Below are 27,655 nucleotides of genomic sequence, written 5' to 3'. Positions count from 1 at the left end.
GATCAGGATTTAAAATTTTCTAAGACTTATTACCGAAACGGGTTGATGATTTAAAAGAATGAAACATTCTTCGGAAAGTTTTGATTTAAATAAAAAATAAGACAAAAAGGAGGAAAAGAAAAATTATTCAATTAAACTTACTTTTTTAAATAATAATTCAGAGATGGAGGGGTGGCGAATTTGTACGGTGTTTCGCTTTGAGTCTCATGTCGGCAGCCCGATGTTCGATTCATGATTGCTCTGGAGATGATGCCAAGTGAGGACACTGGTAGCACAAGTGCCTAACTCGCGGTGCGAAAGCACAGAGTAAAACTGCATGAAGCTGAAGACTGGATAATAAGAGCGTGATGTGTTTGCGAGTTCTCTTTTTATAATCTTCTTTTTGGGGCGTATCTTAATTCTAAGAGTGGGAATCTTCCAAAACTTCGACGAATTGAATTTGCGGAGAAGTCGGGATTTTTCAATCTTAGCAAATTAAAAATGTGCCAGTGTCTTCGTTAGGCGGGGTGTTCCTTCTTGCACGTGTTCAGATTAGAAAAAGGTCCTATTTTCCTATGATAATTTTTATTGCTATTGGTGCAGCTGTGTTTATTGAATATTGTTGGAAAATTTTTATTATTATAGATGCAGCTGTGTTTGTTGGGTATTTCGTTAGAAAATTTTATATTATCTTGAGGAAACCGGCATGGTTCCATCACCGATCTTTTACGTTAGTCTGTTTACTGAGCGATTCGTTTGTCTCACCAATCAACGATCACTGCCGACACTTCGCGGAAGGAAGGAATCGTGGAATCGCCAGGACGTAACATATTAGAGTTATGCACAAATGAATAATATGTATGCGATATAAATAGACAACATGAGATGTAAAACGCGATTTAAATCGTTGCATTTCGATGGTTTTTCACATCATGTTCCACTGCAATGTAGAAATATTTTGAAATAATTCTCTATATTCAAAAAATTCAATAATGTAATCTTTCATAAGTTAAGGAATGGAAAAATATGTTCAATCGAGCAAAATAATCAAGATTTTTATTACGAATGTAAAAAATATCAAAAAATGTTTTATACAAAAGTTTCATGGTAAAAATAACTCTATTTAACCACATTAATAAAAATTTGAAAAAATAACTTAGAACAAAAATTTTTTTAGAAATTTAAAAAAAAATAGTTTTTTTATATGTTTATTAATATGGTTAAATAGAGCTCTTTTTACCATAAAACTTTAGTGTAAAACATTTTTTGATACCTCGAATAGTTTTTGAGATATATCGAGAAAAGCAAAGCGCTGCTCTATATATGAGGGGTGCTTTCACCCCTTAGAACCGTTTTTGGGCAGCAACTGGATATTTCTAAATTCATCTATTGCCCCCCCCCCCCCCTACATGTCTGTAAAGTTTTATCAAAATCAGAATTTTCGAGTTCGCGAGGTTTCCTTGTCAAAGACGAACAAAATAAACGACTCACATAAATTATAGGAACATCAAAGTTTTCTTAAAAAATAAGCAAAATTCATTCTGCTATAATTTCGTTAAAAATAAACAAAATTTAGATCCAAAAAAAGGTTTTAAAGCTTAAAACCTCTGCTCTCAAAAAATCAGTATTTTTCAGTTTTTGTGAGTTTGGGAATTTTTACATATAAAAGACTACGAGCTGGACAAAATGGGAAATCTTTTTCTCACTTTGTCGGACTGTCACGTGCCCCCAAAAAATCTGCAAAAGTTTTCGACTTTTTAATGTGAAAGCTTAAAGTTTTCGGATAAAGTTCCGAAAAGTACTCACTCCCAATTGTTTTGAAACTCAGTATTCTTACGTATTTTGATGCGCTGATTACGAATATCATAGTGAAAATTGGCGACTATTTGATTTTCATGGTGAAAAATGGAAAACCCATAAAAATTATAGTTTTTTACGCTTATCTCAGTAAATACGGAAAATCATGATAAATGTTTTAGACAAAAGTTTTAGATCTCTAGAGATAAGCATTTTATATCCTATTCATTTTTACCGTACAAGTGAGTTTTCGAGAAAATCAAAGTTAAACTTATATCTCAAACCAATTGCTGTATAGGTGAAACTACAAAGGTTGACAGTACTGCGTAGAAGTCCCAATATATAACCTCGCTTTGCGTAGAAAGTTGCAAACCCATGTGGAACCTCGCTTCGCGTGGAAAAGTGTATGCGTAGAAACAGTGGGTTCCGGCCCCCTGCGGGGGGCCCAACTACCAGAAAACTAGACAAATAGGTTTGCGTGGAACCTCGCTTTGCGTGGGTATTCGTAATCAGCGCATCAAAATACGTAAGAATACTAAGTTTCAAAAAAATCGGGGGTGACTACTTTTCAGAACTACACCCAAGTTTTCTTTGCAAAATCTTTTTTTTTTAATTTTTCCAAGATTTTTTATTATTGAGTTATTACCAATTAAATAAAAAATAAGAATTTTGTCTATGATTGTTTATAACTCCATTAAAAATCATCGCACCGCAATTCCAAAAACAGATATTTAAAATTTAAATTTTGTTTTGTCGAATGGTATTGGAAAGAGTTCCAGAGCGTAGGCGTTTAATATTACGTGAAAGAAGAGAATCGTGGAGTCCACCGGACGTAACAGTATAATTGCCGAAATTTTTTCTAAAACATGTAAACATGATGCAAAAAGATGATAATAAATCAAAAATTTGCTATTTTCATCCAGGAAACAAAAAAAATTTATTCTTTATGTTTTTCCGTACTTATAAATACCTTGAATTGAAAAAAGGGTGTAGCCGGATAAGATAGACAAATCTGTCCCCGCACGTTTTAGGCCCAAATTAGTGTCATAAGTTGACACCCACGTGGTATGAAATTACCCAAAATATTAACCTTAAAATCGCATTTTTGTAAGGGTTATGGAGGGGGAAAGTGAAATAAAAAAAAATGATTTCTCTTGAAAACGGCTGAACCGATTTTGACGTTAAAAATATATGTTGTAGAGATCAATAAAACAATTGTTTAAAAAAATTTTTCTGGCTAAAAGAAATAGTTAAAAATTTTTTTGAATTTTTTTTAGGGTAATGTTTTTGAGTGACACCTACCATATTTTCACGAAAACATCTTTCTCTATTCTTATATCTATTTTTTCTAAATAAATCAAAATGGTATAACAAGGTTAAAAAAAATAAAACTTATGGGCGCTATTCTATTAGTGAATGTAATTCTAACCCAATTTATGTTAAGTCACAGAGGTAGTAATGGAATGGTTTTTTATAATAATATAAAACAATTTATTCTTAACTCATTTTACAAAATGATTATATCAATTCTTTCTTTCATTGGGGTGAATTGTTCAAAAGGATGGTGGATAGTGAGGAGAAGGAACGTGGGGAAAGCGGAGGTTCGGTCGCTGGAGTGATATAGTCGGGGAAGTAGATGGGGGAGTAACTGGGGAGGAGTATCTTGGCGAGGAAGGGAGAGTAGATTCGGTGGATATGCGTAGTGGTTTTTTTAAATGCGTGTCGCAAAATTCGCAGTTTAATGGACGGCGAGTCCTCCGACTCCTGCGAATTGCTATTCGGCTGGATGTAATGGTATATGTAGTACCGGATCTGGTTTTCACTACGAAACCAGAGTGAGTGTAATGTAGCGCTTATTTATTGCGAGGGTTAATGGTATAAATGGAATGGATGAATGTGACTTACTTTTTATTTCGAAGATGGAAGGTGCAAGTTTTATAGTTAGACTGGCTTCGTGCCTTGTGGGTCGCTCTGGTTGCGGTTGACCAACGATGATGCTGGATGAGGACACTGGTATAGCACTATTAACTCTGATTTGCGTATCGCGGTACCAAGGCACTTAATAAGACTATGTCGAAGCTGGAGAGCAAGTACGTAAGTGATCGTATCTCCCTTCGTCGAGTCCTCTTTTTATATTTCTCTTTTCGGGGTGTATTCTAATTTCTAAGAGTGGGAATCTTCCAAAACTTTAACGAATTAAAAGTTGTGCCAGTGTCCTCATTAGGCGGGGTGTTTCTCCTACTTTTCAAATTTTCACTCATGACGATCGTCGATTGGTGATTTATCTTTTCGCGGTATCAGTTTTTTATTCCGCTGGAGAATTCTACTGCGAGGTATCTACTGGTTTTTATTTATTTTTAGGCGACCGGCGAGGTTTCGTCACCGGTCTCTCGCGTCTTTCTCAGGGTTACTCGTAGATATAGATATTGATAAGTGACTAAATGTTTATTAAAAAATGTTTTGTGTGACGCAAGATGCTCTATTTACCGAACGACTCATTTCTATCACCGATCGCTTATCATTGCCGCAACTGCGCGGAAGGGAGGAATCGTGGAGTCGCCAGGACGTAACAATAATTACATTTCAAATAATTATTATTGAGAGTGAAGCGAGGGGGGGATTTAAGGCGGGAGGAGGCACGAACCAAGCATCCATCTCTTCCGTGGCAGCGGCACTGTCGTGTCTGTGTAGGGCGTTTACACACTTCCTCAGCCCGACAAATAATTGTTAGAAAACAACATTTGCGGGTCTGAAAAAATATGCGAGGTACAAGTGGCTGAATCGGGAATCGAACCCGAGTCTTCTTAATCTTCCTTCTCTCTTTTTCGTTTGCGTGGCGACATTTATATGGATCTTTCTTGGACTCGCCTGTGTGGAGATCGCTTTTCGCCTTGGAGATCTCTTTGATGGCGAGATGAGTGACGGAACTACCACTGAATGGTCGGCGTTGAACTCCTTTCCTTGACGATGTTTGGGGTTATTGGACGGTCGTCCTTCCCTCCTTTTACGGTAGATAACTAAATGTCGCAGGGTTTCGACAAACTAGCGCCGGTTACTGGCAATCTAGCGCCGGATACTGGTCGTTTCATGGAGAGACCACTAGCGCCGTATTTCGACGACTTAGCAATGGAAACGAGGTATCTAACGCCTGGTGATTTCGGCGACTTGGCGCCGGAGAAGCGAGGGAAACAAAGCGCCTGGTGATTTCAGCGACTTAGCGCCGGGAGCGAGGCATCTAGCGCCAGACGATCTGGGTGACTGAGCGCCAGATGTAGGCGACTGAGCGCCGATTCTTCTTCGTTTCGCGGAGATGATGTGCAGCGGCGTTGGGCGAGTTCTTCGCCGTGCTGCTATCTCGTCCTCCGATGGTCGAGATGAGCTGATCTCGTGCTTGGCTCGAGGCGTGGTGAAGGATTCTTCTCGGATCGGTATCGGGCGTCTAGCGCCGAGAGCTTTCTTCTGTGTACTTTCTCCGTAGGGGGTCCGTCTTATATTCCCTCTTGACCGTTTTCCACTTTCAGATTCGCTTGATTCGTCCTACACCGCCTAGCGGCGCCGTCCGATGTTTCGCGCGGACGCGCGAGCGCGTGGGCCGCCATGTCGCGGGTTGCGCTATTGTAATTTTGTGGTTGCTGTAAGCCGCCACAAACTCATGTACGCAGCGTCGCACTATACTACGCCACACTACACAACGCCGGCTAGTGCGATGGAACCTATCCCTATTGTATTGTTTAATTGTCATCGAAATTGGTGAAAATAAAGACTTATACATTTATCCAGTTAAAGTAAATGTTTGAATGTCTTTTTATGTTACGTTTCAGTGAAAATAAGATTATCATGAAAATATCTGAAACAGACAATGATAAACAGTTCTATTTTGTGAAAATTCTCAACAGTTAAAAAGGAATTATGTATTTTAATATAATAATAACAATATTTCCATTAGGACGTCTGCAGTTAGCCTATAAATAATATAATTTCCGATAATATAGTTTACCGCAAGGAGGTTGCAGTACGTTTTTAAACTCACTCATACTCTTACTCCATCCAAGTGCTTAATTTTTGTGAGTCCCCTCGTCTCTCACATATATTTGTACTAGTATTGCTGTTATAGTTATTATAAAATCAACATTTTCTTAATTTTCATCGTTATCATCCTCAATCACTGGAATAACGCTAACGTCGTTAGACGGTATTTTTTTAAATTTCGGTGAAAAAAACTAAAAATTTTTTTTTGTTTTTGCTAACATTTAGTAAAAGTAAAAGTAGTATTAGTGCACAGAAAACCAATCTTTTTAACGTTAATTAAATTTTATCTTTTTTTTTTCACCGAGATGAAGCATTTTCACAATTTTTTGTACGTTTTTCTTTATAAAATCATAGTGGCCACTATGAAAAAAATCCCATAGCTGTACGGCAATATTTATCGAATTAAAAATAATTAAATGTACGAAAAAACATAAAGAATAAATCTTTTTATGTTGTTTTTTGAGTCAAAAAAAAAGGGAAAAATCGCAAATTTTTGCGTTATTTTCACACTTTTGCATCATGTCCACATGTTTTTGAAAAAATTTTGGTAATTATACCGTTCAAGCAAAGTTTCAGCTTTACAAATCTGTTTTTGGAATTGTGGTACGATGATTTTTAATGGAGTTATGAGCAATTTGAAAGTCAAAATGCTCATTTTTTATTTAATCGGCGGATAACTCAGTAACAAATAATCTTAGAAAAATTAAAAGAAAAAGATTTTGTAAAGAAAACTTTAAGCTTTCACATCAGAAAGTTGAAAACTCGCAGATTTTTTTGGAGTATGTGATAGGCCTACAAAGTGAGAAGAAAATTTCTCATTTTGTTCAGTTCGTAGTTTTCTATATGTGAAAATTTCCAAACTCACAGAAACTGAAAAATAATACTGATCTTTCGAACGTAGAAATTTTAAGCTTTAAAACTTTTTTGGATCTAAATTTTGTTTATTTTTAACAAAATTACAGCTGGCGAAATTTTGTCTGTTTTTTAAGAAAAATGATATGTTCATCTAATTTTTGTAATTTAATATAAATTTCGGTAAACCTTGATGTTAACACCGACCTCACCGATTTCAATGACTTTGACATATGTTGTTAAGGACATGGCTCTGACAATGAGTAACTTGCAAAAAATTTTAGCCGTCGCTCGTTGTTTATGTCGCAACATAAGATTGCATGTATTTCGGCCCATCCACACAAGGATTGTGGGGTAAACCTCGCTTCGCGTTGTAAAGTATATGCGTGGAAGTATATTGCGTATAAAGGTACGAATTTAATTCCTACTGAATTGGAGAAGCGACCCTCTATCTGTCTTAGAAGAGTTGACTGTACGGAAAGGTGGCTCGGAGATACGTCCGGTGACCTCGTGATGTTAGTTAATAACAGTTTTCTTGGCACTTATTACTTAAACGCCACTGATTTCCTAGGTGATTACACTAAGTCCAAACCTATTTCTGATTTAAAACTAAAATTTGGTTTGGTTTAGATTATATCTTCCGGAAGTGGAGCTTCCTGTAGAGGAGGGGGGCGGAATCCACTGCGTCCACGCATACACTTTTCCATCCACACAACAATTGCGGGATAGACCTCGCTTCGCGTTATAAAATATATGCGTGGGCACAGTGGGTTCCGCACCCCCTACGGGGAGGCTCCACTTCCAGAAAATATAACCTAATCCAAACCTATTTCTGATTCAAAACTAAAATTTGGTTTAATCCTAAAGCCTCTCCCCCGCCATACAATTACTTAAATATACAATTAATAACTTAAATATACAACTAAATACTTAAATATATAACGCTCATGCATGGAGAAGTTCAGATTATCGGATTTAATACGTGTTCTTATTATATCATTTAATTGTTAATAGCTTTGTAATAAACAACGAGCTAAAATTTTTTACAAGTTACTCAGAGCCATGTCCTTGACAACATATGTCAAGGTCATTGAAATCCGCGAGGTTGGCGCTAATATCAAGGTTTACCTAAATTTCTTCTTATATTATATTTATCATTTTGAATGTTTTATATTTTCATATTTTTATAACAAAATATTAATAAAACTGTATTTGCGAATGGTTTTGAATGCATTTCTGTTACGTTATTATTCTTTAAAAACTTGCGTTTAATTTAACAAATTTATCACCTTCATGCATGGCACATTTCTGTTAATATCTATTTAAGTTAATATTTTTATAAAAAATATATAGTTAATTCATATTTGTAATAATATTCTATTATTGCAAATAGTATTCTATTATTTTTTCAGCAACTTTTTCTTTTATTTGGTGAACAAATGTCATATTATTAAATAGCATAAGTATATTAAATGACGTATACTATTTCAGCGTTTTTGGCGAAAAAAATCACACCTTTAACGCTTAAAGCAGCGAAAAGATCAGATGATAGACTCAGATTGATGAATCAAATAATCACCGGATTACAAGTAATTAAAATGTACGTTTGGGAAATTCCTTTTTATAATTTCGTGGAAAAAGCGAGAAAGTAAGTATACATTAAAATTGATTTGAATAACGATAGTGGCGGTTCAAGATCAGTTTAATCTATCATAAAAATCAAATGCTGCTTAATATATTAATTCGAAAAAAATCATGAAATATATATACATATATATATACAAGGTGTCCGACAAGTAAGTGACCAAACGAAAGGTGGAAGTAGATTGGATCAAACTGAGTCGAAAAGTCCTGAACCATTCTTTTTTATAACGCTTAATAAAGGAGTTATTATTGAGTAAAATCTGGCCAATCAGCGCCGACCTTTAGCCGAGCGCAGTGAGCCGTGCGCCTGATAGTCAATGGCCGCGTTCAGCAGAGAAAACCGCTTAGTAGCAATTGAATGTGATTGGTTCTTACTTTTAGAACCAACGAATCAACGTCAAGTGTTGATAAGACGATAACTGAGCGCTTTCTCTGCTGAACGCGGCCAACGATGCAAGTTTTTCGTTTTGTATTCGCTGCCAGCGCGTATGGAAGGGGTAGCATACACAAGGAAGTTCCTTGTAAAACGCAAAATTGCATCACTGCTGGTAACGTGCGTGACCGCTCCGCCGCTAGCATAGAATATTCTTACGCATCGTAATAATAGAAATAATTTTTTTGCAGTATTTTTACAGGGTAGATAAAATAAAGCGTCATAAATTTTTATCTCCAGAAATATTGTTTCTAGAGAAAAATGTTTCAAATAAAAGTTGTAGTATTTCAAGGGAGAATAAGTTGATGTTATAGGAATGTTTGCAGGTAACGATTTTCATGGTTATTTCAAGGTCAACTTTATTTTTTTTTAATGGGAACCCTTATTTTTTATTGCATATTCTTATAATACTTCTTGAGACCTTTTCAAAACACTATAATAAAGTATTTTTTCATTAAGTGTTTTTTGAGTTATATTATATTTTATATGAATATGATTTTTAGTACAAGAAAAAATTATTTCTATTATTATGATGCATAAAAATATTGCATGCTATCGGCATGCGCGAAAAACGCCGCCGCGCCGCCGCGTCGTAACGGCAGAGCGCTCACGTACACTATCAGGCGCACAGCTCAACGACGTACGCCCGGCCAGTGATCGGCAAAAAAGTAATATTTATTTTTTATTTTTTAATTACTCAAAAAATTGCAATAACAACAAACTAAATTTTTATGACTTAGCAAATTAATAATTAGTCACAAAAAATTACTAGTTATATGAAAATTAATAATTCGAGAAATAGAAATTACTTATTATTTAAAAATTGATAATCCGTCAGAGAAAAATTTCTAATTACGTAAAAAATTAGTATTTAGGCGAAAATGAATTAATTTTTAATTAAGAATTGGTAATCAGTAGAATTAAATTCTTAATTATTAAAATAATTAATAGTTTGTTAAAAATAAATTACTAATTTTTTCAATAATTAGTAATCATTCTCAAACAAATTACTAATTACTCGAAAAATAATTACTTTCCATTTTAAAAATTAGTAATTGTTTCTACAAATAATTAATTATTGCATTTAAATGTGGTTTAAAAAAATAGTTATATTGATGTTAATATCAAAATATAAATATTAATATCAACATTCTGTCTGATATAATATACAGGATACATCGATATGATACAATATAATATACTGACGATATGATATAATATACACCCACCGAAAACGAAACAGGCCTGTTTTTTGGCATTTATAACCTCATTTGTTATTTACAATGTATTTTTTTAAACAATTATTTGTTTTTTTTCTTTACACTAATTGATTTGTCTCATTATTCTGTACATAAAAGTATTACGGTAAGATTATCGAAAACTAAATATTTTACGAGATATTTGATTTTTTATATCAAAATATGTCAGATTAAGATATAAAATAACTCAAAAAGTACTTAATGAAAAAAATACTTTATTATAGTGTTTTTAAAAGCTCTCGAAATAAGCTACAAGAATGTGCAATAAAAAATGGGTANTATATATATATATAGGGTGATCCGGAACAACCGTTTGTCGTTAAAAGGTCGTATTCCTGAATCAATTCTAAGGCGATTTTTCGTCTTTGCGTTAAATGCACAACGTACGTTACTCGACGCGGAGACCACGCGACGACAATAAGCAGGTTATATCGGTACTAGCGCTGCCGAGCGCGAACGTGTGTCACGTGATTGACGCGAGACTACCATCTCGCGTACACGTTCTCTCTCACACACACACATCCATCGCGTTTAGCAAATAGCGCTCGATCAGCTGTAGCAAGCGCCTCACATAAGCGCCTGCATTGGTGAGTTACACCGTCCCTGCCTACCTTCTGTACTCGTCCCGTAATTCGCTAACTACTTCTTTTTATAATTTAAAAATTAAGCTTCAGACAAAATTTTCGTAAAGGAAAAATCGTCTTAGAATTGATTCAGGAATACGACCTTTTAAGGACAAACGGTTGTTCCGGATCACCCTGTAGATGTATGTATGTATACATATATGTGCACATATATATATACACAAACTAGCTGGCGTTTTTTTCTCATGCGCTTCGCGCGCTCGCTATGTGGTTGCGGATTTGTGAGCATGGACAAATATGGGTCAATTAAGATTCATATCCTTAAAAACTCCTGAGATGTCTAGAAACGTACTGATAAAAGTTTTATCAAAATCGGTGGTGTAGCTTTTACGTTAAATTAGAATATAGAGCGTGAACGACGTATTTTTGTTCGACTTCACGCACGTTCTTCTTTACTGCTCGGCTCCTAGACATTGCAGCGCGATGATATATAGCTTATGGTAGGAAGATCTAAGCTATCCACCAGTGAAAAATTTTTTCAAATCGGTTCAGTAGTTTCTGAGATTATCCCGAACAATGGAACAAACAAACAAAAACTTTACTTCTTTATAATATAGTGTAGATGTAGATGTAGACATACAATAGTTTCAACGTTTTCGTTTATAACTATAGTCATGACCATACTTAATCAAATTGTCATTGATACTTTATGATTTTCAGGCGTGAGATGAGCGTAATAAAAAAGTGTTCTATTGTAAAACAATTAGCTCTTACTCTCGATTGTTATGTACCACGACTCTGTCTCTTCATCACAATACTGGCGTACGTCTTATTTGGAAATTATATTAATGCCGAAAAAGTGTATTTGGTAACAGCATATTACAATGTCTTACGAAACTCAATGATTTTTGGATTTTCAATGGGTAAGATTATTGCTAAAATTAAGAATGGGCATTTTTTATTAAAAATAGCATCGTACATACTTTTCCTTACCAGATACCGAAAACTATTGAAGATATCATAAAAATAAGAAAATACTTCAATAATTAATAATGAAATACAAAAAAGTAGAGTACATATTCATAAATTTTTATATTACTTAATTTTTATTTTATTTATCTATAGATTTTAGCCAATGTTAACTTTATTTAATAAAAACATTGAGGAGTTGATAATTATGTTATTTATAATAAAAGATAAAGAATAGTCAATCGAAGATGGACAACTTCTTATGGGAATTAAAATAAGGAATATAAATCTAACAATAAGAAATATAAATCTAAAAATAAGTATGTTCCGTGTAGGTCTCCATCAAATGGCACAGGCGTTGGTTTGCATTCGCCGTTTGCAAAGATTTATGATGCACACTGAGATCATTAAAAGAAAAGAAGAGAACCTATGCCATACGATTAATGAATCGTTCGCACTTCGTATGATCAATGTTAACGCCAAATGGCACGGTGATGATAAGGACTATACATTACGTAACGTGAACTTAACCGTACTTCCTGGAAGCTTCGTAGCCATTGTCGGTCAAGTAGGTTCGGGTAAAAGTAGTCTGTTGCAAGCGATACTCCAGGAATTGCCCTTGATGAGTGGAAGCATCAAAAGTCGTGGCAGAATAAATTACATCAGTCAGCAACCATGGATTTTCGCGTCTTCCGTGAAGCAGAATATTCTATTCGGGCAAACAATAGACAAGTCACGTTACAATGAAGTAATCAAAGTCTGCCAAATGGAATCAGACATAAACTCGTTCCCTCAGGGTGATTATACTATCGTAGGTGAAAGAGGAATAAATCTAAGTGGTGGCCAGCGCACCAGAATCAATTTAGCACGAGGAATTTATAAAGACGCCGATATTTATCTATTAGACGACCCCCTATCTGCCGTGGACTCGCACGTTAGTAGGCGTCTTGTCGACAACTGTATTTGCAGTTATCTAAAGGTAAAAATTGTAAGATAAAGTTAAATTAGAATAATAATAGCAATAGGCTTAGATTGCTAACAATACTAACAAGCGAATCTCGCGAACCCGAAAATTCTGATTTTAAGGAAACTTTACAGACATGTAGGGGGGATCAATAGATGAATTCAGAAATTTTCAGTTGCCGCCCAAAAACGGTTTTAAGGAGTGAAAACACCCCTCATATGTATAGCGGCTTTTTGCTTTTCTCGATATATCTCAAAAATTATTCGAGATATCAAAAAATGTTTTATACAAAAGTTTTATGGTAAAAACAACTCTATTTAACAACATTAATAAAAATTTAAAAAAATAATTAAAAAAAAAGAAATTTTAGAAACCTTTTAAAAAAATAATTTTTTCAAATTTTTATTAATATGGTTAAGTAGTGCTGCTAAATAAGAGCTGCTTATAAAACTTTTGTATAAAACATTTTTTGATATCCCAAATAGTTTTCGAAATATATCGAGAAAAGCAAAAAGTCGCTCTACATATGAGGGGTGTTTTCACCTCTTAAAACCGTTTTTGGGCGCAACTAAAAATTTATATTGCCTCCTGCTGTCTTAAATCCCCCCCTCACTTCAATCCGCGGTGTACATCTGTGCCAGCGTAAATGCTGGTAATCTGTGGTTTGAAAATAGCTCAATTTGTAGGATATGAAAAGTGTTCTCTATTTTTTTTTGAGTAATGTATATTACATTTTTATATAAACTTAAATCCCCCCCTCAATTCAGTCTGCGGTGAATATCTGTGCCAGCGTAAATGCTGGTAATCTGTCCACTAGAGCCACTACGTGGTGACGGTGGACGATCGTATTATTAATTGGGAACAGGAGAGGGGGCTGCTGCTAGGCTTAGCAGTTTAGGATGAACTATTCAAAAAGGATCATCTACAGAGGCTTTGCATTTTCTCGTGAGCGACCAACCAGCCCTGGCAGCTGGACCATATGACTTTCGCTCTGGAGACGGGCTGGGTATATCGTCTCTCCATGGCGGTCGACATTGCATCTATTGAGCGAGATTCTAACATCACTCTGAAGTCGTATAAACTGTATTAAAGTGGCGTAAGGTATGAGATCTGAATAGCTCAGTGGTAAGAGCAGTTGTCCGGAAAGTGAAAGACTCGGGTTCGATTCCTGATTCAGCCACTCGTACCTCGCATATTTTTTCAGATCCGCAAATGTTGTTTTCTGACAATTATTTGTCGGGCCGAAAGAGTATGTAAATGCCCTACACAGATACGACAGTGCCGCTGCCACGGAAGGGATGGATGCTTGGTTCGTGCCTCCTGTCGCCTTAAATCTCCCCCTCACTTCAGTCTATAAATTTCTCTATTGATCCCCCCTACGTGTCTGTAAAGTTTCATTCAAATCAGAATTTTCGGGTTTGTGAGTTTCTCTTCTAACAAGTAACACTAGGGAAGTGTCATACGGCAATTTTCCTGAAACTTGGCATACAAGTAGTACATGGAAAACTATTAGACACGTATATTGTTATATCGGCCCGAAAGCCGGAACCAATTAATGGCAAGGTCGGATGTTAATTTGCCTGATTTTGATGCAAATACGACAATATTGTCTGCTATACAATATAGTTTTCTCAACGATTGGTCCAAATTTACCACTAGTCTCTTGCAGGACTATTAATAAAGGGAACTTTAAATCTCCGTTGGCAGAAACGATTGGCTGAATAGTGTAGCTGTGCGTCAAAGAATTCAAAGATTGCGCTAAACACTCGACTTTCAATGATCCTTTTAAAGCAAGCGTGCGACCTGCATGCGTTTCTAAATTGAACCCCGATTGATCGGAATTATAGACATTGTCTCACCTACCAACATGATCTCTGATTTTACTTTAGAAACAAATTCGTTTGATGCTTGTAATAATTTTTCCTTTGACGATATTTGTTTTTTAGTTACAAATTTATTTATCTTTCTCGATACAATTCCATGATTCACTTTAAAATTATGTACCCAAAATCGAGATTAGGACCTTTTTGCTACAAATTCGCCTCAAAGTTATGCTCATTTCTTACTTTTTTGCAATTTTCGCACTTTTTGACAGGGTGTAAAACTTTTGAAAAAATGCGACCGCCATATTGGATCCGCCATTTTGAGTTCTTAAAAACGGACTTGAGATTCGTTATCAGCGACCCCAAAAACCCTTAGTTACCTGATTTTGCAACAATCGTAAAAATAATTCGTGAAATAGTCGAACCTACCCCCAAAATAGGTAAGGGCGATTTCTACCCTTCAAATGGCTTTCGGGCCGATATAACAATATACGTGTCTAATAGTTTTCCATGTACTACTTGTATGCCAAGTTTCAGGAAAATCGCCGTATGACACTTCCCTAGTGTTACTTGTAAGTAGGAAACTGGCAAATAAGAGCCAAGGCGCGATTATTGGTGCGTAAACTTTTTGTTGTTAAATTTCAGTGATGAGTATGCATTAAAAATGTATGTTTCGGACCGTTTCTTGGTTTATCTTCAGCATTTATGACAAAATAAAAATGTAATTCATATTAAAATTATAACTTGCGCAATATTGATTGCTACAATCTAAATCCAAAATTAAAATCGGTAAATGACAAGTGATACTGAGGAACGACTCCCCAAATCCGAGTAGAGTCCATGTAAACCAATGCTCGGAATTAGATGCCCTTTTCGGGCCGATATCTGAGGCGACGACTGCAATCCCCCCACTATCGTTCGAGACTCGACAACTGCCGATCGCGCAGGTAACGCTATGCCACAGGAGAGTCTCTATATAAAAAATATGCTGGGATCGTGCCTTCCGCCAAATCGTCATTAAAATTTTCCTTGTTAGATAACTTTTATTTTCATAAATAATTAAATATTAAAATTTCTATCATTAATATATTATATATGTAACCTATTATACACATATACAGCGTGTTCGAAAAGTCCCGGACCACCTGTTTTTCTCGGAAAATACGCATCGGACAAAAAAATGTTTGGAACAAAAGTTTAATATTTTTTAGGGAGCTATTCAACTCCGTAAAAGTTGGCCCTCCCCAATTTTTTTTTTTAAACTAATTGATTTGTCTCATTATTCTGTACATAAAAGTATTACGGTAAGATTATCGAAAACTAAATATTTTACGAGATATTTTAATTTTTATATCAAAATATGTCAGATTAAAATATGAAATAACTCAAAAAGTACTTAATAAAAGAATACTTTATTATAGTGTTTTGAAAAGCTCCCGAGTTAAGCTATAACAATGTGCAATAAAAAAGGAGGATTCCCATTTAAAATTCCAAAGTTACCTTCCTCCCCCCCTAAGGGGGGTGAGGGAGAGGGCCAATTTTTACGGAGTTGAATAGCTCCCTAAAAAATATTAAATTTTTGTTCCTAACATTTTTTTGTCCAATGCGTATTTTCCGAGAAAAACAGGTGGTCCGGAACTTTTCGAACACGCTCTATATTATATATGTTATAATAATATATGTTAGATAATAAAATATATTAATTACAATTTTGATAATAGTTTCTACATCACTTATGAGGTATTGTTGATGCGCTTTTTTTAAAGTGGTTTCCCCAGTGGGCCTATTTCACTAGTGAAAAGCTATTATCAGAATTGTAATTATTGTATATTACTGTCTAAAATATATTATTATAACATATATAATATATATATATATATATATATATATATGTGTATAATAGATTACATAAACATATAATATATTGTTAGAGTTATACCTTACACAACGCCGTCTATTCTGGTCGGCGTGCGCATCCGCTAGCGCTTCTGCGCTTATGCAATGACGTCATGATGATGTCAGCTCACGGGATATAGGAGAGAGACGCGCGCTCGAGTTAGCGGCAGAGAGTGTCGTGCGTAACTTTAAGCTTGGTCAGGAGAATCTTTGTCCCCGCAGTAAAAGTGTTCGCAACGGTTAACGCGTTCCTGCGTATTAAGCCTTTTATATTTCAAAATATATTTATACAACCCTACAAGTGTTGTGTTTATTAAAAAAATATTGATCCACCAGAAAATCCTTCTGAGCTAAGCCCTCACCCTGACACTAAGAGTGGTTTTTTTAGATTAACCTCCTAAGCCCTCTTACAATATTAATAATAAAAATTTTGATATTTAATTGTTTACGAAAATAAAAATTATCTAGCAAAGATCATTTTTATTACGATTTGGCGGAAGGTACGTTATTAAGGCATATTTTTTATATATGTATAGGGACTCTCCTAAGACAGCGTTACACGCGCGATCGGCGGTTCGGCCGCCGAGTGTCGAACGATAGTGGAGGGATTCTAGGCGTCGCTTCAGCCCGAAAAGGGCATCTAATTCCGAGCACTTGTGTAAATCGATCTTCATCGTTACGTACATTTTAATTGCCCACTTCGAATATCTTGTAAATGACGCGTTATCATGGAAAATATGTATTGTATAAAAGCTTTGTGACGTTGAGGGGGACATAAGATCGTGCTATTGGTTTGATTTTGGATGAAAATCTCATGAGGTTATTTCAAGGTCACCATTTTTTTTTATGGAACCACCCTAATTTGTTTACATAAATCGATTTTTCGCAATATTTGACGTAAAAAGTTATAAGTGTAAGATGGCCAAAAATTTAATACAGTCGAATCTCGCTAACTCGAATCTTAAAAGAATAAATAACAATTTGAGTTATCGAGTATCGAGTTTCGAGTTATCAAGTATTTTGAATTATAGAGATGCGGAAAAAAAATTCGACTTATAGAGGTTTCAACGGAATTTAATTTTTGACACTAGCACATAATAATGTACATTGAAATTATACACAAATAACTCACAGTTACCATAAAAAAGAGAGTAACATAAAAAGATTTTAATAACTTTAATAACATTTAAAAACTTTTAATAACTTTAATAATTTTTATAGAAATGAATTTATATTTATTTATAGAGATATATAATTTATATCATATATGTTTATTATTTTTATCTAGTAAAAGAATCATTGATTTTACTTTACTTTATGGTTTTAATTGCTTGAGAATCTAAAGCGTTTTCAATTTTTATAAGAGCATTGAATATACACTCGTCAATAAAATTATTGCATATGTAATTTTATGTCAAAATTTCGCATAACTTTAAATAAGCATAACCCCGCCTAAAATTGTCGTATTTGAAAAATTTTTTTTTCATTCTCAAGCTTAAAGTTCGTACTTTAAAAAGCATTTGACATATTTTCAATTTATCCTTTCCCTCTCCCGCCGTCTCCTCAAGAGTAAGAACGTGTTTTGACTCCAAAAAATTGCATAATTTGACGCATTTCACGGGGTGAAATGAATTTTTTTCGCAAATCTTATGATAATCATCGTAAAATATGGAATTTTCCTTACAAAATTTTAAAAAATGAGGTTCGTACGATTTTTTTTTCACGGAATTACGACATATCAAAGTTACCCGTGCATTCTTGTTCAATTACCGCCAGCATTAGCATTACCCGATGCGCACCACGAGAAGGTTGCTGGTCGGATTTGGCGCATCGTGCGTGCGTGCGTGCGCGCGCGTGTGTGTGTGTGTGTGTGTGTGTGTATGTGCGTTGGGAAAGGCGGATGTGAGAATGTTTGCATTTAAAAATGTATATTTCCGCCTTGTCTTTGGATGATTTCTTGTAGACGGTCACGCATATTGATGCAGACTCTAATTCTGGCCTGAGGAATTTCATTCCATATTTGATGTAGCGCTGCTTCCAGTTGTTGGATATTGGTTGGCGATTTCCAACTCTCGTAGCCTTCTTCCCACCATATTTCACACATGTTCGATGGGATTCAAATCTGGGCTCATCGATGGATGTGGTAGCACCTCTATGTTGTTTTCTTCCAAAAAATCAAGGACAACTCTAGCGGTGTGTGGGCGAGCGTTGTCTTGCATTAGGATAAAATTGTAATCCATTTGGCAACGCATCGGAATTACACGAGGATGCAAAATTTCCTCTACATAGCGCACCGCTGTCATTCCAGGAGGTGGTGAAGTGACGAGGTCCGTGCATCCATGCGTTGATATTCTACCTCATACCATGACGGAACCACCACCAAATGCTCGGACACGCTCGACGCAATTCTCTTCAAAACGATGTCCCTTGCGACGCCAAACACGGATTCTTCCATCGGAACTGAAGAGACAAAACCGTTATTCGTCAGGGAACAATACGTTGTTCCACTGTCTCGCAGTCCAGTTCTGATGAGTGCGTGCATATTGCCGACGAGCACGTCGATGAGCCACAGACAACATTGGCACTCGAGCACGAGCCCGCGACCACAAGCCTCTTTCATGCAAACGCCTTCAGATTGTTTGATCACTGATTTGTCTATGAGGGAAAACTGCATTTGCAATTTGTCGCGCAATCGTTGACGGATTATGCATTGCTTCATTGACGATTATGCGATCTTCTTGAGCTGATGTCACTCGTCTACAACCTTGTCCTTCCTTTCGACGAAATCGAATAAATAAATGATAACTTTCATTTATTCATCCGAAAAGCAAACGACGAATTCGTAGTAATGCCTTGTTTGAATAAAATTCAGTGTGCGCAAATCATAGCTCTTTTGGAAAAAGGATTGAGCCAAAATCATGTTGCAAGGAGAATGGATGTTCATCAATCCTCCATTTCTCGAATTTGGACTCGTCATCAACAGACTGGCAGATTTCGTCGAAGGGAAGGACAAGGTCGTAGACGAGTGACATCAGCTCGAGAAGATCGCTTTATCGTCAATGAAGCAATGCATAATCCGTCAACGATTGCGCGACAAATTGCAAATGCAGTTTTCCTTCATAGACAAATCAGTGATCAAACAATCAGAAGGCGTTTGCATAAAAGAGGCTTGTGGTCGCGAGCTCGTGTTCGAGTGCCAATGTTGTCTGTGGTTCATCGACGTGCTCGTCGGCAATATGCACGCACTTATCAGAACTGGACTGCGAGACAGTGGAACAACGTATTGTTCACTGACAAATCACGGTTTTTTCTCTTCAGTTTCGATGGAAAAATCCGTGTTTGACGTCGTCAGGGACATCGTTTCGAAGAGAGTTGCGTCGAGCGTGTCCGGGCATTTGGTGGTGGTTCCGTCATGATATGGGGTGGAATATCAACGCACGAACCTCGTCACTTTACCACCTCCTTGTAATGACAGCGGTGCGCTATGTGGAGGGAATTTTGCGTCCTCACGTAATTCCGATGCGTTGCCAAATGGGTCACAATTTTATCCAAATGCAGGACAACGCTCGCCCACATACTGCTAGAGTTGTCTTTGATTTTTTGGAAGAAAACAACATAGAGGTGCTACCACATCCACCAATGAGCCCAGATTTGAATCCCATCGAATATGTGTGGGATATGATGGGAAGAAGGCTACGAGAGTTGGAAACCGCCAACCAATCTCCAGCAACTGGAAGCAACGCTACATCAAATATGGAATGAAATTCCTCAGGCCAGAATTAGAGCCTGCATCAATATACGTGAGCCTCTACAAGAAATCATCCAAAGACGAAGCGGAAATACACATTTTTAAATGCAAACATTCCCACATCCGCCTTTCCCAACACACACACACACACACACAGACACACACACGCACGCACGCCCGCACGCACACGCACGCACGCACGCACGCACGCACGCATGCATGCACGCACGATGCGCCAAATCCGACCAGCAACCTTCTCGTGGTGCGCATCGGATAATGCTAATGCTGGCGGTAATTGAACAAAAATGTACGGGTAACTTTGATATGTCGTAACACCGTGAAAAAAAATCGTACGAACCTCATCTTTTTTAAATTTTGTAAGGAAAATTCCATATTTTGCAATGATTATCATAAGATTTGCGAAAAAAATTCATTTCACCCCGTGGAATGCGTCAAATCATGCAATTTTTTGAAATCGTAACACGTCCTTACTTTTGAGGAGACGATAGGAGGGGGAAGGGATAAATTGAAAATTTGTCAAATGCTTTTTAAAGTACAAACTTTAAGCTTGAGAATGAAAAAAAAAATTTCAAATACGACAATTTTAGGCGGAGTTATGCTTATTTGAAGTTATGCGAAAGTTTGACATGAAATTACATATGCGATAATTTTGTTGACGAGTGTATTATCATTAATATCAATTGTTCTTTCAAAACAAAAAAAATGCAATGATTTTTGGCCTCCTTAGTGGTACACGATTCACTATTTCTGGGGTCATCAATGTCGTCGTCATCGGTGTTTTTTTCATATATGCTATGATTCAATGATGCGATTATACCAGACTCACAATCAGAAAGTGTACCAGTAACTACTACATCATTGTCAAAATTAATAATTCTTCAAATGTAAATCCTTCCATTTGGTAATGGTTTGTCACAATCCTCTATTCAGCTTCTATAGTAACATTATCTATACTCCGTCTAGCGAGAGAACTACCACGGTCTGCGCATAGGCGGGCAAAGTGGGGGGAGCGTGGCGCGCTACTCGGTATCGCATATGTAAATACGGCACGCTCGAGCCCAATTATAATTTCAATGTGATATAAAAAATCGAAATCGTTGTAATATATTTATTATTATTATTTGAATTACACAGCTGAATGTTTATGATTAACAAGATAATTAATAATAATAACATTTTTATTAGAGATTGTTCATATTGTTAAGAATTTTTAATTTTGGGGGACTTTGTGAACACTTTACTAGCAGAAAAAAGAAAGTACGGCGGTACGGAAAAGGGGCTTTCTAGGTGTTCCGTGGGCGGAGACCTGCCCAAAACGGACGAATTTTCGTCCGATCCATGGTAGTTCTCTCGCTGGACGGAGTATAAATGTCCATCTTCATCTTAAGATTTGACTTGAGTAGGGACTGAAAATCCACACTTTTTAAAACAATTTATTATTGTATTCTGATATTTTTCCATGTTTTGTCAATCATTCGCATAGCTTGTAGTAGAGAAATAGGCTTTCCCCTGTTTTTCAATTCCTGCAATTATTGTTTGACACCGATTCAAGAAGCGTTTTTAGCAACTGACAATGAGACAATGAGTTATTGTCGTTTGTTCATACGTTTAATTGTTTTGGCAAACGGACAGAGAAAGAATGAAGAAAGAGAAAAAAGCTGATGCAGAATCTTTTTACTTCAAGTTATAAAGGTTTTAATAATCAAATTTCGAGATATAGAAATCAATTCATAATATTGATCTCTAAATCTTGAAACAATTCCAGTTGTTAAGATAATCGCTTCCTTTAAAAACTATTATAGCCTCGATATTTTTGTATTAGGGTTTTTGTCTTGAAATGTTCTAAGGTATCTGCCATTAAGAGGAAGTACGGTAGTTTTAGGACACCCTGTATATGTTATGTACGGACTCGTGGAGAATTGAGTCGGAAAGGAACGTAACTTATACTTACCTCGTAATACACTCTGTCTTTCTTTTGCGAGACAAGTGTTTTCAAATCGAACGAACAATAGAGGGCCTCAGACAGATCAATGGCCGGAAGGGTCGTTCTTACTCTGTCAGTAAACCGTTCGTTTAGTGATCCTTTTTCGGTAAAGGAACTGAATCCCTGTTACGCAGGACGGGATCTTGTGCGATCTCGGAGTACGGGAAGGAGAACGAGTTAATAAGCTACACGGATTTAAAGTTAAATCTTACATTTATTCAAAAAACGAAAGAAGAAATTTTAAAAGATGGATTATTAATACATTTAAAATTCGATATTATATGATTAAAAATTGAATTATTTTTAAAATTTAATGTATGCGTGTGTGTGTGTGAATGTGAGTATGAGGGTAAAGAAAAATGTTTTCTCGCAGGTGTTACATAAATACGGAGAACATCAACCGGAATCAAAAAGGAACACTAAAATTTAAATTCCGGCTGGAAATTTACATACAAACAGTTTCATTAATATAATATAAATTATTAAATAAATAAAACAGTAAATGGGAAGGAAAGAAAAATAAAATTATTGGATATCTTCAAATTCTACTGAAGAGGGGGAAGGGAGCTTCATCCAAAGGATTTCTATAGAGACGGCTATGGGAACTTGAGAGCCTGGGAGAAAAAACGGGATAGAGCCAAGAGGACTTCCCAAAAGGTTGCGATAAAATTCGCCGAGGTCTGCAATATCTGAGCCTACGCGGTAGACTTGTTCAGGAAGGAGATCGGGAATAGTTTCAGGAAATATCTATACCAGAGATTCTCAAACTTTATTTTTCGCGTACCACTCAAATATTTACACGAACAGTCACGTACCACCAATTAAAATTAAGATGAATACTGCAGTGTAGTATGCGTACACTTAAGCAATGTTAGAACATGCAAAAAAAAACGTGCTATGGACTTAATTGATTTATTGCATACAAAATGTATTACAAAAAATATTCAAAGAATTAAAATAAATTGCACAAATCTCAAATCATATTAAAATTACTGCTAATTAATGAGATGGATGGTGCTGCAAGTTAGAAACAAGTGACGCGATATCGAGTTCACCAGAACATAGTTTTAAGCGTAGATTCGGCTCGAGGTTTATTTTAGTATGAAATTTATTTTTTATTGACATCATGATAGAAAATCCAGTCTCGCATAAATAAGCAGTAGAAAATGGAAGTAAAAAACTTCAACGCCTTTTCGGATAATGATGGATATTCAGTTTTTGCCTTTAGCCAAAATTCAGCTAACTGAAACTTTGTGAATTCCATTTTTAAGCCTCCATCGCAAGATAGCTCTATTAAAGATTCCTTCTCGTCGTTAGAGTTTCAGGAAAAGTATCCGTGAATGGGTTTCTTATCCAAATATAATCAGTATAATCTTCTTTGAAATATTCTTCAAAAATTTCGGCAAGCATTTGGCAATGGTGTTTCATATCACTGAGAAGATCATTATTAATTTTTATGTCGTGTTCCATCAAAAAACGTTCCAAATTAGGAAAAGACTGTAAATTTTCTTTCGAAATGGTTTTATGCATCATTTGACATTTTTTAATGAATGCCTTAATTTTATCGTCCACTGAAAATCGAGTCATTGTTGTACCTTGTAAACTTAAATTTAAGTCGTTAAGGCGATTGAAAATATCAGACAAATAAGCCAACGTTGTTAACCAAAGCTCATTTGTAAATCGATCACGCAATTCAAAATTAGATTCCATCAGGAACAAATGAACTTCAGAATGTAGCTCAAATAAGCGGCTTAGCATTTTACCTCGAGAAAGCCATCTTACCTCGGTGTGCAACAACAGTTGAATGTAGTCACTGCCCATTTTAGAACATAGCTTCGAAAATAGACGAGAATTCAGAGCTCGAGATTTAATAAAATTAACTACTTCGTTGAGTACAGTTTTAAAATTTTCAGGCATGCGCTTTGCTGCTAAAGCTTCTCAATGGATGCTGCAATGTATGAACGTGCAATTTTGTACTACAGATTTCACTTTAGTGACAACACCTTTATATTTTCCGGTCATAGCGCGAGCACCATCAAAACAGAAACCCACGCATCGCTGCCAGTGCAGTCCGTTCTCTTCAATAAAATTATCGAGTTTCTTGAATATTTCATCGGCAGTAGTTCTCGATAATAACGTCTCGCAAAATAAAAAGTCTTCTTTAATTGTAGTTTGACATATATATCTCACGTAAACCATAAGTTGAACATAGTTCGTTACATCTATCTCTCATCGAATTGTAAAAAAATCACTTTGTTGTATGTGAGCTATCAATATTTCTTTGACGTTTAATGCCATACTTTTGATCCTGCGATGGACAGTATCATTTGACAAGGGTATCATATCTAGCTGTTTAGTAGACTGGTCACCCAACATGCATGTCATCATATCTTTCGCAGCCGGTAAAAGTAGCTCTTCACCGATAGTATGAGGTTTTCCACATTTTGCTATTTTCAAGCTAACTAAGAAAGATGTCTCAACTGCTTTTTACGTGCTGCCAGAGAAGGAAGATATAATTTTCTTTGTCTTTCAGCTCCGAGAATTTTCGAACAAAAAAATCTCTTGGGTCGTTCTCCAACGTTGGGTGTTTCATGCTAAGGTAGTGCATCAATAAAGAGGGTTTCATACTTTTATTTGAAAGAATTTCAAAGCAGATAACGCATTGAGAATGTGGTTCGCATTAGTGACAGTGAATCCAATATTAATGTAATCCGGATTATATTTTCTTACAATCTTTCGGATTTTAGAAGAAATTTTCTCATCTTGGGTCACTGCATGTTGCGAAGTAGAACACGATGGTACAGAATTTTCTGCAGAAGACTGTTTGTTTCTTGGTGCTTTATGAAATCACTTTTCCATGTTGCTTTGAATTTTCCACTGAATATATTGTTGCGTCCCTGCGGGTCGTCTAAGGCGGTTATTCATGAATCTGCTGTATTCGTCTCCTTTCTATTTTAAATAGTAACTTAATAGGAAAAGATATGGAAAGGATTGAGATAAAAAAACATAATTTAAAATATCCAACAGGAGAAAAGGTTTTAGTGAAATATAAAGTTTTTTCGAAAGGAAATAGAAAAACATTTTGTAAAAATTCCATTGTTTGTAGCGGAAATTAATGATGAATGCTTGTTAGGAGTAGATTTTCTGAAAAAGATTAATTTGGAAAATATTTTTGATGTTGTTTTCGATGTGCCAAAATTTAATGAGGAAAGAATTTTGCAATGTTCTCGTATTAATAATTCTTCTGAAAAAGTCCCATTTATTTTAGAGGAACTATTTGAAAAAAATTCAATTAATTTAGGAGGAGTTCAAAAAGAAATTTTTACAGCTTTCCTTAATGATTATCAGGATGTATTTTCTAACGATAATGTAGCTGGAAATTGTAATGTTGTTCAACATGTTATAAATGTGAAAGACTCTCTCCCCATAAAACAGGTACCTCGTCGTATTCCTATTCACATAAGGGAGGAAGTTGATAAAATTCTTGAAGATATGAAAACGCAAGGAATTATTGAGGAATCACAAAGTGCTTGGATTTCTCCAGCCGTAATGGTGAGAAAGAAGGATGGTACTTTAAGATTCTGTGTGGCTTATAGGAAATTAAACAATGTGACGATAAAGGATTCGTATCCTCGAAATTTTGTTACAACCTTGCGAGAAAAATTAAAGGAAATACATTTTAGAGTCAGAGAAAGAATGAATATAAGATCTTTTCGAGTGAAGAATTGGTACGATCGTCGAACTAGAAAACTTCTATTTCAGGAGGGACAGAAAGTCTGGTTTTATAATCCCCGAAGAGTTAAAGGCAAAGCTCCGAAGTTGCAAAGCAGTTGGGAAGGACCTTTCTTCATAGTTAAAAAACTCAATGATGTAGTAGACTGTATTCAGAAAACATCTAAACATAGGAAAAAAGTAGTTCATGCGGATAGGTTAGCTCCTTTTATAGACAGGAATGTAGGGAACTAGTTTAGGTCAGAGCCCAATTCGAGAAATATTTATGCCCGGAGAGGGGGGATGTTGATATTTTTATTTTATCAAGCTTTTATTAATTCATATATACTGCGTATAACACGTTTTATTTTCCAGCGAAAACTTTTTGTTCCGGGAAAAGTTCTGCCCAAAGAGATCAAATACGGCCGAAGCTCCTCAGTCTGGACTTTTAACAAAGTCCTCTTTTGAGGATGTCGGGTCCATGGTAGATACCCCCCTCTTATCCGAAGATTCGCTCCCTTTTGGGATGCGGAGATGCAGCAGCTTCGAATATTTCCTATATATATAAATTAATAAAACACTGGAAAACTTGAAAATATAACACGCCGTTAAATATCATTAAATATCGAGTAGTATATTCAACCAAATATTAGGCTCAACATATATTTAGACTGAAAACAATTTAACTGACTGACAACAATCGACTGACAACAAACGCAGCGGGCGCGTGGCACTCTCGACTGCGCTTCCTCACATCTCCGTGCATGTTGTGACAGGTTCGTCCGCTTAGTGTAGCTTAGATCGTGCGACGTAAAAGGTGTTCATTTTTAATAGCTACTATTTTTTTCCAGTTTTACATTTAAAACTATTCGGTATTCAGCCGAATAGTAGACTAATATTTGGTGTTCGGCTGAATAGTAAAAACATTGCCGAATAGGCACACTACAGAATAGTTGCCTAATGTTCGTTGCAATTCTACATTAAACATAATAATCACAATATTTTGCTGGTAAATGAACCTGTTAGCTATATTATCAGATCCATGATTTTTATTTGTTGGTTCAATTTCGCGCTTTACATTTTAAAATTTAGTTCACATATTTTCCGCGTTCTTTAGATGCTTGGTGGCACTACAGCGAACAGCGCGAGTGGCGATTCTTGTCGTAGCTCGCGTACCACCTGGAAGGCTTCCGCGTACCATAGTTTGAGAAACCCTGATCAATACCAATTTTCTCGAGCCTGTTCTTCGTAAAAGTTCGACTCTCCTTCGGGATCGTAAGATCTCTGTTCGAAATCTTCCGGTTCCTCTTTGAGGTCTGGCAGTTCTTTTATGAAGTCCTGGAGAGCTTACTCAAAATCGTGCGACGCTCCTGGGAGATCAGATGATTCGAGGCGGGAAGAAGGAGGGGGAGTAGGAATCTTTGTCGGTTAAGGATGTTCGGGAGATACAGGTGAATAGTCGGAGGGAAAAGGGGGAGTAGAAATCTTTGAAGGATGAAACACGGGAGAAATAAATGAATAATCGGAGGGAGGAGGGGGAGTAGAAATTCTTGTCGGATGAAGTTGTTCGGAAGAGGCAGGTGAATAGTCAGAAGAAAGAGGAGGAATTTTTGTCGGTTGATCGAGAGAAGAAGATGAAAGAGAACGTTCAGGAGAAGAGACTGGTGAGTAGGAAGGAGGAGGAGAACAAGGAGAAGAAGTAGAGGGACGAGGTTGTGTATTATGTGTTTGGTGAGTTTTGTGTAAGTGTTGAACCCTTAAATTGAAAGAATGCATATCTAAATTAAGTTTCTTGTAATCTATGATAAAATTAGGGTCCGCGGACGCCCGAGCCAAAAGTTTCCTTATTGTGCGATTTTTTTCTATTCTTTGCGGTTCTTGTCCAAATTTCGCAAAAATAGGTTTGGATATTTGTTTCGTAGTTTCCACTAGGTAACGTAGGTTAAGATTAGTAAAGAATTA

The 27,655-nt window shown here is 36.1% G+C and overlaps 1 protein-coding gene across 1 annotated transcript in view; it reads left to right on the top strand.

The window, feature by feature from the left end:
- Nucleotides 1-27,655, top strand: part of LOC115246259 (probable multidrug resistance-associated protein lethal(2)03659) — a gene marked incomplete at its 5' end in the record, with an annotated part of 135,257 nt that overhangs the window by 38,543 nt on the left and 69,059 nt on the right. The window contains 3 exons of the mRNA XM_029824973.1: nucleotides 8,149-8,305; nucleotides 11,298-11,500; nucleotides 11,882-12,525. Of these exons, the coding sequence (XP_029680833.1) occupies nucleotides 8,149-8,305; nucleotides 11,298-11,500; nucleotides 11,882-12,525 (1,004 nt within the window). The remainder of the gene's footprint in view (nucleotides 1-8,148; nucleotides 8,306-11,297; nucleotides 11,501-11,881; nucleotides 12,526-27,655) is intronic.

Source organism: Formica exsecta, unplaced genomic scaffold, assembly GCF_003651465.1.
Source record: "Formica exsecta isolate Colony F162 unplaced genomic scaffold, ASM365146v1 scaffold143, whole genome shotgun sequence".
Taxonomy (NCBI): Eukaryota; Metazoa; Arthropoda; class Insecta; order Hymenoptera; family Formicidae; genus Formica; species Formica exsecta.
Note: the sequence above shows the minus strand (reverse complement) of the source record. Positions and strands in the feature narration are given on the sequence as shown.